This window comes from Saimiri boliviensis, chromosome 12, assembly GCF_048565385.1.
Source record: "Saimiri boliviensis isolate mSaiBol1 chromosome 12, mSaiBol1.pri, whole genome shotgun sequence".
NCBI classification, from domain to species: domain Eukaryota; kingdom Metazoa; phylum Chordata; class Mammalia; order Primates; family Cebidae; genus Saimiri; species Saimiri boliviensis.
The window spans coordinates 53,357,896-53,374,259 of record NC_133460.1 but is presented as its reverse complement, the minus strand read 5'-3'; the positions used below and the strand labels follow the sequence as shown (position 1 = coordinate 53,374,259).

At 38.7% G+C, this 16,364-nt stretch overlaps 1 protein-coding gene across 7 annotated transcripts in view; it reads right to left on the bottom strand.

Moving 5' to 3' along the window:
* ADK (adenosine kinase) overlaps positions 1 to 16,364 on the bottom strand; it is a 582,906-nt gene that overhangs the window by 525,311 nt on the left and 41,231 nt on the right. For 6 of the 7 annotated variants that reach the window (XM_074382424.1, XM_003939783.4, XM_074382425.1 and 3 more), the window contains one exon: positions 12,022 to 12,096. In XM_074382424.1, the coding sequence (XP_074238525.1) occupies positions 12,022 to 12,096 (75 nt within the window). Of the gene's footprint in view, positions 1 to 3,575; positions 8,171 to 12,021; positions 12,097 to 16,364 lie in introns of those variants that run through there. The other variant, XM_074382429.1, reaches the window with a different exon arrangement.

Here is a 16,364-nt window from a genome sequence, read left to right as displayed (position 1 = left end):
TAATATGTGAAATGACATAAAGATTCAAATAGCAATTTACTTATATTCTAAGAATTTAGAATTCTGAAAGAGAGAAGCAGAATAACCAAAGACTTTCTTTTAATGTGGGTCACAAGGTAGTCAAGTAAGAGAAAATACTCAAATTTACGTAGCATTTCTGAACACCACCAATAATCGAGAATGTTATAGAAAAACATACCATACACACAATAGATTTGAAAGATACCTTTTTAAAAAAATAAACATATAAGGAGAAATATAAAATTTTACAATAAACCTAAGCTGTATTTATCATAAATGCTAATTACATATGGCTATTAAAATGTAATTAAAATGAAACAAAATGTTGAAATTCATCAGTTGCACTAGCCACACCTCAAATGACCAAAGCCAAATGTGACTAGTGGTTACCATGTTGGATAGCACAGATATACATTTCCATAATCATGGAACATTCTAGTGGACAGCACACACTGCTGCAAAGATACTAACTGATCCCCGATTTGATCTGTACTTTATTGACTTCTACATGGTTTAAATTTTTTCTAAAAAGCATTTAGTTTAGCAAATGATCATTAACGTAATATGTTTAAGTTTTTTTTTAAAAAAAAAAAACCAACCTAACCATTTTGTAACCCATATTAAATGTATTTAAATTTTATGTGTTAAGAAAAGATCACTCTGGCAAACAGGGCAAAACCCTCTAATAAAAATGCAAAACTTAGCTAGATGCAGTGCCGCACTCCCATAATCCCAGCTATTCAGGAGGCTGAGGCAGAAGAATCACTTGGACCCAGAAGGCAGAAGTTGTAGTAAGCCAAGATCATGCCACTGCACTCCGGCCTGGGTAACAGAGTGAGACTGTCTCAAAGAGAGAAAAAAAAAAAAAAAAAAAAAAAAACCACAATATGTAGGGACTTGGCCAGACGTGGTGGCTCACACTTGTAATTCCAGCATTTTGGGAGGCTGAGACAGGAGGATCGCTTGAGCCCAGGAGGCATATGTTACAGTAAGCCAAGATCACACACAGCACTCCACCCTGGGTGAAAGAGAGAGACTGTCTCAGAGAGAAAAAAAAAAAAGAAAGAAATCAAGTAGGGACTTGCCCTACCAGATGTCAAGCCTTACTTAAAACTATAACAATAAAAATTGACTGTTTTAATTAGTTCAGGGATAGAAAAACAGACCAACTGAAAAGAAGTGAAAACTTATTACCAAGCTACAGATAAATAAAAATTGGCACCATAAGTCACTGGATAAAATTTAGACTATTCAAAATATAGTGATACAGACCAGGCACAGTGGCTCACGCCTATAATCCCAGCCCTTTCAGAGACTGAGGCAGGTGGACTGCTTGAGCCAGGAGTTTGAGACCAGCCTGGGCAACAGAAATACCCCATTCTCTATAAAAAAATTTTAAAATTAGCCAGGCATGGTGGCACAGACCAGTAGTCCCAGCTACTCAAAAGGCTAAGGTGGGAGGATCACTTGAGACCAGGAGGTTGAGGCTGCAGTGAACCAAGACTATGCCACTGCGTTCCAGCCTAGGCAATAGAACAAGACCCTAGCTTAACAAACAACAACAAAAAACACAATGATATAACAATTGATTCTCCATTTTAAGAAGTTTTTTCAAACTGGATTTCTACCTCACAGCATATACAAAAATCAATTCAGGTCCATTAAAGACCTAAATATATAAAACATAATGTTAAAAGTTGTAAAAGAAAATATACCAATAGCTTTATAAAGAATTAACTATAAGGCTGAGCATGGTAGCTCATGCCTATAATCCCAGCACTTTGGGAGGCCGAGGCAGGTGGCTCTCTTGAGGTTAGGAGTTCAAGACCAACCTGGCCAATATGGTGAAACCTCGTCTCTACAAAAAATTAAAAATTAGCCAGGGGTGGGGGTGCATGCCTGTAATCTCAGCTACTCAGGAGGCTGAGGCATGAGAATTACTTGAACTTGGGAGGCAGAGATTGCAGCAAACCAAGATCATGCCAATGCACTCCAGCCTGAGTGACAAAGTAAGACTTCGTCTCAACCAAAAAAGAAAAAAGAATTAACTATAAAAGTGGCAGAGCAGTTTAAAATTCATTTTAAAGCTAACTTAACACATGCAGTCTCACTTCACACTCCAAATATTTTTTTTACTTTCAAAGCTAACATATACCCATGTGTAGAAGTAATACACTTTTATTTACAGAAATAATTCAATTGTAAATTATTGGCACTGAATAATCAGCACTAAAATTTAATGGCCAATTACTTTGAGCACTTTCCTTTTTTTTAATTTTTAGAGACAAGGTCTCACTCTATTGCCCAGGATGGAGTGCTGTGGCTATTCACAGGCACAATCATGGTGCACTACAACTTTAGCCTCCCAAGTAGCTGGGACTACCGGCAAGCCCCACCACACCCAGCTACTTTGGGCATTCTAGGTGTGAACGTTAAGTAACATCTTTCATATACAATTAGATTAATAAAAACTCATGTAGGTTTTTATGTTTATTTTATTAAAGGTTTAGATGTGTGAGAAAAATAGATTTCCTCAACTATTCTATCTTCCCTTCATAAAACTGAGTATTTTCATATCTAATGATGGTTTTCCTTTCCCAATTACCATTTCATTAATCCTCTCATTCCTCTTACTTTCATATTTATCTATTGTCAGGAAAAAACAAGGCAAACCTGTCTTACACATTCCTTCCCTTCCTTTTTCATCCCTATTGAAACATACCTCCATAATTATAGACCAGGACTCATCTGGAGGTATTCATATGTTCCACATTTCCTATCCCCTCACACTTACTGCGTCCCTACACTATACTAGAAAAGATTATTTTCAATAGCATACTTTCTGCCACAGGTGTTCCTACTAATTCTCAATTTCTTTTTTGGTGGAAGGGACAGGAGATTGAGGCTGCAGTGAGTAGGCTATGATTGTGCTAATGCACTCGTCTAGTCAACAGAAACCTTGTCTCTTAAAAAAAAAAAAAAAAAAAAACAGAATCAGAAAAATATTTTATCAAATGAATTTTGACAATTCGATCTCACTTTCATAGTACTGTATAAGATACTAATCAGTATATATCTAATTTATTTGGTATATGTCTTATTCCCCTTGTGTTGCGATAATAAAAATGCCACAGACCAGGTTATTTGTTTTCTTATGTTTTGTTGTTTTATTTTTCTTATTTCATTTGGGGTGATTTATAAACAATATAAATTTATTTCCCACGTTACTGGAGGCTAGGAAATCCGAGGTCAAGGCACTGGCAAGACTGGTGTCTAGTGAGGCTTCTCTCTGCTTCCAACATAACACCTTGTTGCTGCATCCTCCAGAGGGAAGGAACACTGTGTCCTCACATGGCAGAAGGGATGTAAATGCAAGAGAGCTCTCCTTTCAATCTTGAGTCCTTTCACAAGTGTGCTAATTCCATTCGTAAGGGCAGAGCCTTCATAACTTGATCAACTCCTGAGCCACACTTCTTATACTACTGCACTAGGTATAAGTTTCAACATGAATTTTGGAGAGGATACCTTCATTCAAACCACAGCAATATACTTACCTATGCTGTGTGAAGTGGTTCATGCCTGTAATCCCAGCACTTTGGGAGGCCAAGGTGGGCAGATCACCAGGGGTCAGAAGATCGAGACCAGCCTGGTCTAATACAAAAACTAGCCAGGCATGGTGGCACACGCCTATAATCCCAGCTACTCGGGAGGCTGAGGCACAAGGATCACTTGAACCTGGGAGGTGGAGGTTGCAGTGAGCTGAGATTGCACTACTGCACTCCAGCCTGGGTGACAGAGAAAGACTCCATCTCAAAAATAATATATATATAAACTTGTCTAAATACTTACCTAATGGTGGCCCAAAATGTAAGCTAAACACAATCTGTTTATATCATAAAGAACAGTTTTAAATATATTTAGAAGAAATGGTCAGAGATAACAATAGAGAAGACTCTATCTTTTACTGTTACAGTCCAAAGACTTGTTTTTCATTTTCAGGTACTTATTTGAAAATCAAGATTAAAGACTAAAACCTTCCAAATATAAAATAAAACTTCAGCTAGCCACTTAGGATCAGGTGCTAGTAAAACATTTAAAACAAAGAGGTTACTCAAGCTCTCAATAGTGTCACTGGTGGCAGCAGTGGGCTGGCTAGAGCAGCTGCTGCAAAGACACTGGCTGCAATAGGGGAAGTGCAGCCAGGGCTGCATGCTCCATAGAGCCCATGGGAGCTGGGAACAGGTGGGAGCCATACCTACTTCCAAGTTGGCAGAGCCAGAGCCCCACCCTTCTGGGTATGGCTGCAGCCACCCAGCCATGGCTGTGGACCCAGGTATCCCTGTGCTTTCTGGGGCCCAGGAAGTCCCCCTTGCCCCTGCAAGCTCAGAAGTGCCTGCTCCCACTGCCTGGCCTCTCCTTCATCCCAGCACCAGCTCTGGAGTGAAGCAAAGTTGTGGCCAAGCCCAGGCACTGTCACGACCCAGTGGATGTGCATGTGCATGTCGGGGCAGCACTGACATACCAGTACCCTGCTGCCTCAGCCCCTTCTGGGCTTTAGGTGCTGAGAAGCATGGGAGAGAGGCTAAGGTGACGGTGGCTCACCAGGGCTAGCAGATACCCCTCAGCACCAACAGCGTGCATACCATAGACAACATGCTTGATTGCGGCAGGAGGCAAACAGGCTCCTGGGAAAAAAGGGAGAGTTCAGATGAAGCCCTACCTTCAAGCCAGGGACATCCTGAAGCATGGGGGCCAGGCTGTTAGTTCCAGGTGGGGTCCAGTGAGGGGAGTGAGAACTCGCATTGCTTTTTCCAGACCCACCCACAGCCACCCATGGACCAATCAGTACACACTTCTCCCTTGTGAAGCCGATAAAAACCCTGGACTCAGTCAGACTCATAAAGACTAGGGACTACCAACTATGGAAAGGAGTGAGTTGGACACCTGTCAGACAACCTGCCTGGGGAAAAGAGCTGCCCACTTGGGGTCTCCTGAGAGCTGTTCTGTTACTCAGTGAAGCTCCTCTCCACCTTGCTCACCCTCCAGTTGTCCCCATACCTCACTGTTCCTAGATGCAGGATAAGAAGTTAAGACCCACCAAGTGGCAGGACTGAAACAGCTGCAACACAAATAGGGCTAAAACATGCTTCACCCTACTCAGCACCTTGCAGGCAACAAGAAGGAAAGAAGAGCTGAAGACCTTCTGGGAGCCCAGACCTAGAGGCTTCCCAAGCCAGGTCTGTGACACCCTCTTTGGGTCTCTGTGGTTTCTTGCGTCTCCAAGCTTCCAGGCACCACTGTATTCCCCTCGTCCAGATGCAGGTTCCCACAGTGGAAGCCACTTAAGATGCATCAGATCCAGCCACAGGCTTACATGGATGGAGGCAGCATGTGTGCTGAGCTGGAGATGCCCAACCACTGCAGCAGCCAGAATGCCTGGCTGTAGACAGTAGCTGGACCTCAGGCTCATTTGCTCACACACCCTGTGCCACTCTGCGCCTGGCTCGCCCTTGACAGGTGTGGGATCCAAGCTGGTAGCACAAGCCAAACACAGCCTGCCAGGCCAAGTGGGCAGAACAAGCCCAGCAGGCACAAGCAAACTTCAGGCAAAGGCTCCACCAACCACAGAGGCTTCTGGCTGGAAAAGCAACACCCTAAGGATCCTGTAACATCATCACACAGCTGCTGGGTCATAATCACTCTGATCACATTTGCCTGAAATTTTAACAATAGTGATCCAAAACATAATGTTGAGTGAAAAATGGCAAACTACCAAAGACTACACATAGTATTAGCCCATAAACGTTTATCTTCATGTTATATATGCCTAACAGACATCCGGAGCCACGTTCACCAAAGTAACAACACTGGTCATACTTGTGTCCAACATGATCATACAAATTGGGTCTTTCTTGTCATACCTGAATAAAACAGGTGACAGTCTGGGGGAAAGAGCACTCAGCACACCTAACACTGCTCCAAGAAGGTAATTCTCTGCAGGCCTGGCTGCTGAAACTGCCTGTTGTAATCTAAAAACAGTTTTATCCAGTAGCTCCTGAAACAACCAGCTGTGACTCTAAGACTAGTTTTACTTACTGTAGTCACTCACCAATCAAAGCTTGCCACCTCCCCAAAACTAGTGCCAACGAGCTTTCTTTCAAAACGATACAAAACATTTCTCCTTTTTATAGAACTTCCAATCTTATCTTTCTTCTTCAGACCTAGCAAAGATCACCTGGTCTGTATATATATCCCAAATTGCAATTTTGCTTCCCATATAAAATGTTCTAAATTGATGGGTCTGTCTCTATTTTGTTTGACTTTTGACATACATAATAAAATTTCAAATTTTTAAGTTGATCTTTACTCTTCTTTTTTTTTTTTTTTGATCTTCACTTTTATACATCGTGTGGTTTTTTTTTTTTAAATGGTGACCTTGAATTAGTTCACTTCCTGGACAAAATATTTCACACTACACAAACAAAGGAGATCTAATTTTAAATCTGTGAATTCATGTCCAACTGATTTTCTTTTTATTACAGCCTTTGATGTATAACTGACACACGATAAACTGTAGACATTTAAAGTTTACAATTTGATAAATCATATACCCAGAAAAGCATCACACTTCCAGTTTTCCCCTAACATAACCTTTATAGGGTTAAGAAAGTTATCTACATGATTATCCAGGTTGCTTTATTTATTTATTTATTTATTTATTTATTTATTTTTGTAATCAGGAATAGATACTAGATTTTGTCAAAAGGTTTTTCTGTGTCTATTGAGATTATTATATTGAGTTTTCTTAGATTATTAGTTTGTTACTATAGTAAATTACTCTAATTACATTTCTTTCTTTTTTCTTTTTCTTTTTTTTGAGACAACTTCTCAATCTGTCATCCAGGCTTGAGTGCAGTGGTACAATCTTGGCTCACTGCAACCTTTGCTTCCCAGGTTCACTTGATTCTCCTGCCTCAGCCTCCCGAGTATCTGGGATTACAGGCATGCACCACCACATCCAGCTAATAGTAGAGACAAGGTTTCGCCATATTGGTCAGGCTGATCTCAAGCTTCTGACCTCAAGTGATCCACCCACCTCAGCCTCTCAAAGTGCTGGGATTACAGATGTGAGCCACCACACCCAGCTTTCTAATTACACTTCAAATGTTAACCTGCTCTACACTCCTGGTACACTACTTAATTCTACAATAAATGATACAGACAGTAATAATGTTAATGTGGGTAAGTCATTTTCAACTTTCACTATCAATTTGTATTCAAAGTTGAGAAAACAATTATAGATGAATAACAATGAAAACATCAACCTTAATACAAAAATTTTAAAACACAGTAGAAGTAAGTAGAATAGAAGTAAGAAGGTAGAAAGATGGAAGACGTTGCAGAGGGAAGAAGAGGGGCACCAATAATCTCATTCTCCATAATAAGAACTCAAGGGATACCACTGAAATTTGGGGGTTTTGTTTTGGTTTGGTTTGTTTATTTATTATTTTGAGACAGTCTCACTCTATCACTCAGGAGTGCAATGGTTCGATCTCAGCTCACTGCAACCTCTGCCTCCTGGGTTCAAGCAATTTTCCTGCCTCAGCCACTCAAGTAGCTAAGACTACAGGTGCGTGCCATCACGCCTGGCTAATTTTTTGTATTTTGAGTAGACACTGGGTTTTGCCATGTTGGCAAGGCTGGTCTTGAACTCCTGACCTCAAGTGATCTGCCTGCCTTGGCCCTCCAAAGTGCTGGAATTATAGGCATCAGCCAAGATGCCCAGCCTGAAATTTGACAGAACAGGAAATTTAAGTATAGTATATTATTTAAAAGTACAAGGTAACCAAAAGAACTAAATTCATTAACATAACTGTATAGAGTAGTATTTTCTGATTGGGAAAGTGTGTTTTAAAATTTCTATCTGAATGTCTTAGGATAAAAGACATCTCCCAGTTTATCCTAGGCCCCCAACACATTTCCTATTATATTACCATAAGTCAAATTAACACATTTATAAATTCTTGCCTTACCCCTTGACATTTGAGTTAATCCAAATATAGTTATAGGGTAATCTCCAAGATATAAAAAGAAGTTTCAAAAAAATTATTGTCCCCCATAATTACTTATATTTCTATATATTATCAATGAACAATAAGAAAATGAAAGAAAACAATCCCAATTTACAATAGCATCAAAAATAATGAAATTAAATTTAACCAAAGAAGTGTAAGACTTAAGCACTAAAAACCTACTAAACACTGCTGAAATAATTTTTAAAAGACCTAAATAAGTAGAAAAACATTCTGTCTTCATAACTTGGAAGACTTAATTGTGTATTTATCTATACATTCAATTTAATTCCAATCAAAATTCCAGCTGCCCTTTTTACATAAATGAAAAAGCTATCCCCAAAAACTCACGGAGTCATGAGGGATCTCTAATTAAAAAACAAAAAACTTGAAAAAAGGAAAGTTGGAGGACTTACACTTCCTGACATTGGAGGACTTACACTTCCTGACTTCAAAATTTACTACAAAGCTACAGTAATCAAAACAGTGTTGTACAGGCCAGGCATAGTGGCTAATGCCTATAATCCCAGCACTTTGGGAGGCCAAGGTGAGAAGACAACTTGAGCCTAGGATCAAGCCAGGCTTGAGTTCGAGACCAGCTTGGGTGACATAAGGAGACCCCATTTGTATAAAAAAAATTTTTTTTAATAGCTAGGGATGGTGGTACATGCATATAGTCTCAGTTACTTGGGAGGCTGAAATAGAAGGATCACTTGAACCCAGGAGTTCAAGGTTTCAGTAAGCTATGACTGCACCACTGCACCCCAGCCTGGGTGACAGAGCAAGACCCTGTCTCCAAACACACACACACACACACACACACACACACACACACACACACACCCCGGTGTCATACTGGCATAAGGACAGACATATGTATCAATAGAATAGGATAGAGTCCAGAAATTTACCCATACATCTATGGTCAGCTGATTTTTGTCATGAGTATTAAGATTAGTCAATGGGGAAAAGATAGTCACTTCAACAAATGATGCTGAGATAATTGGATTTCCACATGCAAAAGAATAATGTGGAACCCTTATTTCATACCTTATACAAAAATTAACTCAAAATTGATCAAATGCCTGAATCTAAGACCTTAAACTACAAAACTCTTAGAAGAAAACACAGACATAAATCTTTGTGATCCTGGATTTAACAATAGATTCTTACAAATGACAGCAAAAGTATGAGCAACAAAAGAAAAATAAATTGGACATAATCAAAATTTAAAACTTTTGTACATTGAAGGACACTATCAAAAAATTAAAGTAAATCCCCAGAATGGGAGAAAATATTTGCAAATCATATGCTAGCTGACAAGGGTCCACTATCAAAAAATTAAAGTAAATCCCCAGAATGGAAGAAACTATTTGCAAATCATATGCTAGCTGACAAGGGTCTAGTATCCAGAATATAAAAAGAAGTTTTACAACTTAATGAAAAGACGATGACCCAATTAAAAAATGGGCAAAGAACTTCAACATTTTCCCAAAGATATACAAATGTCCAATAACCGTATGAAAAGATGCTAACCTCAAAAGTTTTTCATTAGAAAAACACAAATCAAAATCACAATGAGACATCATTTCACACCCACTTATATGGCTGTAATTTAAAAAATAAAATATAAGCTTTGGCAAAGATGTAGGGAAACCCTACACATCATTGGTAGAAATGCAAATAGTGCAGCTACTTTGGAAAACAGTTTGGTGGTTTCTCTAGAAGCTAAACACATAATTACCATGTAACACAGCAGTTCTACTTCTATGTGTATACCCAAGAGAAATGATAACACATTCTCACACAAAAGCTTATACATGAATGTTCATAAGAAGCATTGTTCCTAATAGACAAAAAATAAAAACAACCTAAGTGTCCATTAACCAATGAATGGATAAAAAAAATGTGGTACATCCATACAATGAAATATTATCCCACTATAAAGAAGAATGAAGAACTGATACATGCTACAACATGCATGAACCTTGAAAGCATTAAATAAGTAAAATAAGCCCAAACACAATAGGTCATACATAAAAACACAAAAGATCACATATCGTATGATTCCATTTATATAAAATGCTCAGAATAGACAAATTCATATAAAAACAAAGTATACTGATGGTTCCCAGGAGACTGGGCTAGAGGAGTAAAGGAAGGAATAGTGAATGACTAATTAATGGGCATGGGATTTCATTTTGGGGTGATGAAAATGTCCTGAATTAGACAGTGGTGATGGTTGTACAACTTTGTGAATATACTGGCAGTCACTGAACTGTATACTTTAAAATGGTTACAATGATCAATTTTATGTGACATAAATTTCACCTCGGTTTTTTTAAAAGTAATTGTTTGTTCTTGGGTGTGCAAGGAGAGGGGATCTTGCTTTCTTTTTTTTTTTTTTGAGACGGAGTTTCACTCTTGTTACCCAGGCTGGAGTGCAATGGCGCGATCTTGGCTGACCGCAACCTCCGCCTCCTGGGTTCAAGCAATTCTCCTGCCTCAGCCTCCTGAGTAGCTGGGATTACAGGTACGCGCCACCATGCCCAGCTAATTTTTTGTGTTTTTAGTAGAGACGGGGTTTCACCATGTTGACCAGGATTGTCTCGATCTCTTGACCTCGTGATCCACCCACCTCGGCCTCCCAAAGTGCTGGGATTACAGGCGTGAGCCACCATGCCCGGCCCTGCTTTCTTATCATTAATCTTTTTTACTACTTAATTTTTCCATATAGTAATCCCCCGTTATCTGAGGTAGATGCATTGTAAGACAACCAGTGGGTATCTGAAACGGTGGATGGTACTGAACCCTATACACACACACACACACACACACATACACACAAGGTTTTTCCTACCCATACACACCTATGATAAAGTCCCATTTATAAATGAGGCACAGCAATAGATTAATGACAACTAAAAATAGAACAATTATGAAAATATACTGTAATAAAAGTTATGTGGACATGGTATGTATGCGTCTTTCTCTCAAAATGTCTTCTTATCCTGTCCTATCAGTAACTGAGACCTCAGAAAGTGAAAACAAGGACACCAGAGGGGAGTATTGTACCAAATGGCCTCAAATACCTAGGTAAATAAACAAACTGATTTCTCAGCTATGTTAAAACATTCACAGTTACTTATAAAAGGGAAATAGCAGAGCTTCATAGCCTCTGAATTACATCCTACATATTCTATTGTCTTCTCTAAACATCTTTCTTCTCCCATTATAGCTTCTGAGAAGAAACCAGATTGGGCACACTCAGGGTAGAATGGCTGTAGATTATGACACCATTATGGATATAGTTCACTGACAGTAGTTTAAAATTGGGGGAATTAGCCGGGCGCGGTGGCTCAAGCCTGTAATCCCAGCACTTTGGGAGGCTGAGGCAGGTGGATCACGAGGTCGAGAGATCGAGACCATCCTGGTCAACATGGTGAAACCCCGTCTCTACTAAAGATACAAAAAATTAGCTGGGCATGGTGGCACGAGCCTGTAATCCCAGCTACTCAGGAGGCTGAGGCAGGAGAATTGCCTGAGCCCAGGAGGCAGAGGTTGCGGTGAGCCGAGATCGCGCCATTGCACTCCAGCCTGGGTAACAAGAGCGAAACTCCGTCTCAAAAAAATAAAAAAATAAATAAAATTGGGGGAATTAAATAATCAGGTAAATCATAAAAACTTTCTTCTTCCAAATAATAAGCAAAAAAGTTTTAAATAAAAATAGTAACGTATGTAAGTTTTCTCAAGGAAAATTATGTTCACTCAATAGTTAATGATACCATACTTGCTATTACCTGACTTAAAATTTCCTGACTTTTCCTCTAATTGAAGACTTTAGGTAGTAAATTCACTTCTAAAGTTTTCATCCATTTTTCTTCAAATTTAAGTTCCACATAGTACATATGAAGAGTTTAATACTTACTTATCAAGGAAATCTTTGTCCACTACAGCAGAGATGTCAAGCAGAGGATTTCCCATTCCAAAGAGAGTATTTTCTCTAAAAAAAACAAAAACAAAAAACAAAAAAAAAAACACACAAAAGTTAGAAATACTTCTAAAAGTGTATATGTAAAAGGTACACAAATATAAAAATAACTATCTTCATTTCAACCTGAAAATAAACCTAACATACCAATTTATTAAGCATTTGATTTGCCTATTATATGTAGGACATTTTAGAAGTAGCATAAAGCCATTTAGAAAAAAAGATGATTAACTGAGAGAGATGTAAATCAAAACTACAATGAGATACCATCTCACACCAATCAGAATAATAATAATAATTATTTGACACAGTTTTGCTCTTGTCACCCAGGCTGGAGTGCAATGGAGCAATCTTAGCTCACTGCAACCTCCACCTCCCAGGTTCAAGCCATTTTCCTACCTCAGCCTCCCAAATAGCTGGGATTACAGGCACCTGCCACCATGCCTGGCTAATTTTTGTATTTGTACAAAAATTAGAATTTTTTTTTCTAGAGACAGGGTTCCACCATGTTGGCCAGGCTGGTCTCAAACTCTTGACCTCAGCTGATCCACCCACCTCAGCCACTCAAAGTGCTGGGATTCCAGATGTGAGCCACCATGGCTGGCCCAGAATAACTATTATTAAAAAGTAAAAAAATAACAGACATTGTGGAGGTTGCAGAGAAAAGGTAACATGTTGAGGAATATTAAGTCTACCCTGCCCCCATGACTACCTTATGGAGGATACTTTGTAATTAGTGGTAGGCAGGTAACAGCTGCCTACTTGATGCATTTTTAAGTACAGAACACCTGTGTATTAATGAGAATTATCTGTCTAAGAGCAAATCAATACGTGGATGAAAGTCTGCTCGGGGCCTTCAGTCTGGAGAGCTGTCAGCCCTGCAGGCTCTCAGACTGTTGGTCCCCAAGATAGATCCACTCTGTTGTGCTATCTGGCTGTCTGCCTCTCAAATATCTTCAGTGCTGCATAGGTGGGGGTCTCTCAACCGAGCTGGTTCTTGGTAGTAACACTTAAAAACTGTTGATGGGAATGCAAATTAGCCCCTATGAAAAGAAGTTTAAAGATCTCTCTAAAAATATAATTACCATCTGACTAAGCAATCTCCTTATGGGTATATACCCAAAGTAAAATGAATTATTCTACCAAAAAGATTTTGCACCTAAATGTTGATCACAGCACTCTTCACAATAGCAAAGACATGGAATCAACCTAGGTGCCCATCAATGGTAGAATGAATAAAGAAAATCCAATACATATACACCACAGAATACTACACAGCCATAAAAAAGAATGAAATCCTGTCCTTTGCAGCAATATGGATGCAGGTGAATTATCCTAAACAAATTAACATACAAACACAAAACCAAATGCCACATTTTCATTTATAAGTGGGAGCTAAACACTGGGTACACAGGAACACAAAGACAGTAGACACTGGAGATTCCAAAATCAGGGAGGGAGAGCGCAAAGCAAGAGCTGAAAAACTACATATTGAGTACTATTTAACTACTTAGATGACAGGGATCATTACAAACCCAAGCTTCAGTATCACATAGTATACCCATGTAACAAACCCACACATATGCCTCCCTGAATATTATTAGGGAGCCCATGGTGTATCCTGGAAGAGTCCAAGCAAGAGCCCTATCTACCCTTGACAAACTGAATGACTGCGGTAGGATCTTCACAATAGATATCAGAAGTGATATAATTTTCTTATTATGTATCCAAAAACTTTAAATACATGCTAACTTTCTATAGAATGATTTGTAACTATTACAAATTTAAATGCGCATTTTTCCATGTAAAAATGTCTAGCTAAACATTTTATTCAGGTCCCCTTATATTTCTTATACTTCTTATGCCTTCTCAAACATATATTTGCATGTTATATATATAAGGATTCATTTCAGTTGCCTATAATATGAAAGCAAAACAAAAACAAATCAACAAGAAATTATATAATTTTCAATTGCATTCAACAGACTTGGAGGAAGTCTGTTTTCCGTAAGAGATCACAGTATGGCTCCAAACCAAATAAAAGAAAGAACTCCACCACAAGTAATGCCTTAAACAGAAGCTCATCTAGCAGCAAGTGAATATGGTTGGAACAGTCTGAATAGGAGACATTCATGTAGTTTATCCAATAAGATTTGCCTCTGTGTAATTTTCTACTGGTCTCCAGTTTACTGATGATCTCCCTTTCAGTTGCCCCCAAACCAGTTACATTCTCATCATTTGAAGACTATCAGTAATGTCAATGGACCAGTATGCAAGGATTTTTTTTTTTAAAGAATGATCTATAGCCTATAATTATAATCTGAAATGATTTTTAGAATAGAAAATTACAGTCTCTTATTAACACCATACATTGGGCAACTATGGCTGAATATCTGAGACATTTCTCCCCTTTCTATTTAAAGAAAGCTGAGTGGAGGAAGGTAAGATACACTTACTTAGTCACACTTAAATTGCATTTATTAGTCTTCATTAGACTTGTGATCAAAACAAGTCTAATAGAAAGTACTTTAAGTGCTTAGAAGATGAAGGATCAACAGAGAAATACAGTAACACCTGACCATGATTTCATTGGGACTACTTTGCCCGATTTGTTTATTCTTATTCGAAGAATAAAAACTCCTAGAACTTATTTTTTTTAAAAAAGTATGAGTACTTGGCTTTTTATTTTCATTCACGCTTTTTAAGCATCCCGTTCAAAGTACACAGTCATGTAACCACCAAACTATGGAAAATTTCCATCATGACAAAAAAAAAAAAAAAAAAAAGCATTCTCCTGCCCCCACATCAATCTCTCTACCCTCAATTGGTCCCCTCTCAGTTTTTTGTTTTTGAGATAGAGTCTCACTCTGTCACGCAGGCTGGAGTGCAATGGCACAGTTTCGACTCACTGCAACCTCCACCTCCCGGGTTCAAGTGATTCTCCTGCCTCACTATTAGCTGGGATTATAGGCGCCCACCATCACGCCCAGCTAATTTTTGTATTTTTAGTAGAGACAGTTTCACCATGTTGGCCAGGCTGGTCTTGAACTCCTGACCTTATGATCTGCCCACCTCCCAAGGTGTTGGGATTACAGGCATGAGCCACCATTCCCAGCCAGTCCCCTCTCAATTTTAAGGAATATAATTGTGACACCTCTTTTTAAGAAGTCAAACCTTTCAACATCTACCACATTCCCAAAAGTTTATTATACTCTGTTTGAAAACTCAGTAAAGGTAGTCTTACAGATAGCCCAATAATTGATTCTAAGAACAAAGTACAATTCAAGTGTCAAACAATTCATGTCTTGAGTCTCAGTTCTTTTTTTTTTTTTTTTTTTTTAAGATGGAGTCTCACTCCGTCACCCAGGCTGGAGTGCAAAGGCACTATCTCTGCTCACTGTAACCTCTGCCTCAAGAGCTTAAGCAATTCTCCTTTCTCAGCCTGCAGAGTAGCTGGGAGTACAAGTGCCCAGCACCACACCTGGCTAATTTTTGTATGTTTGGTAGAGACAGGGTTTCACCATGTTGGCCAAACTGGTTTCTAAAAGTCCTTTGAAGAACTTTTTGGTTTATTTTAGGGGTTGCTGTGAACTTTCTCTCAATCAACTGATCTTAATCACCTAGACAACAAAGGGTAAGTTTTTTTGAAGTCTTAATTGCATTTGTATTCTCAATGACTAGCATATGATCATTCCATGAGTTTTTGAGCAATTCTGTGATTCAGGAGGCTGAGGTGGGATAATTCTTTAAGCCCAGGAGGACTATAGTGTGCAGTGATCACGCCAATACACTCTGACCTGAGTGACAGAGTAAGCAAGATCATATCTCTTAAAAAAAAAAAAAGGAAAAAGGTAAAAATCTGGAAACATAAATGTCCTTCAACCGGTTGATTGGTAAACAAACTATAGCACACCCATAAAAGAGAAGCAATTAAAAAAAATGAACTGTAACACATACAACAACTTGAATGGATCTCAAAGGCATGGTACTAAGTGAAAAAAAAAAAGCCATGTCTACAGATTACATACTATATGATTCCATTTATATAACACTCTCAAAGTTACAAAATTACAGTGATGGAAAACAGGTCAGTAGTTGCCAGGGGTTAGGATTCAGAGAAAACCATAACCATAAAGAAATAATTTGAAGTTGTTTCTTTGTGGTAACAGAACAGTTTGGTACCCTCAATGTGGCAATAGCTACACAAATCCAGACATGATAAAATTTTATAGAACTATACACCACCATCTCCTCAATTTAAAAAGTATATACAAAACTGG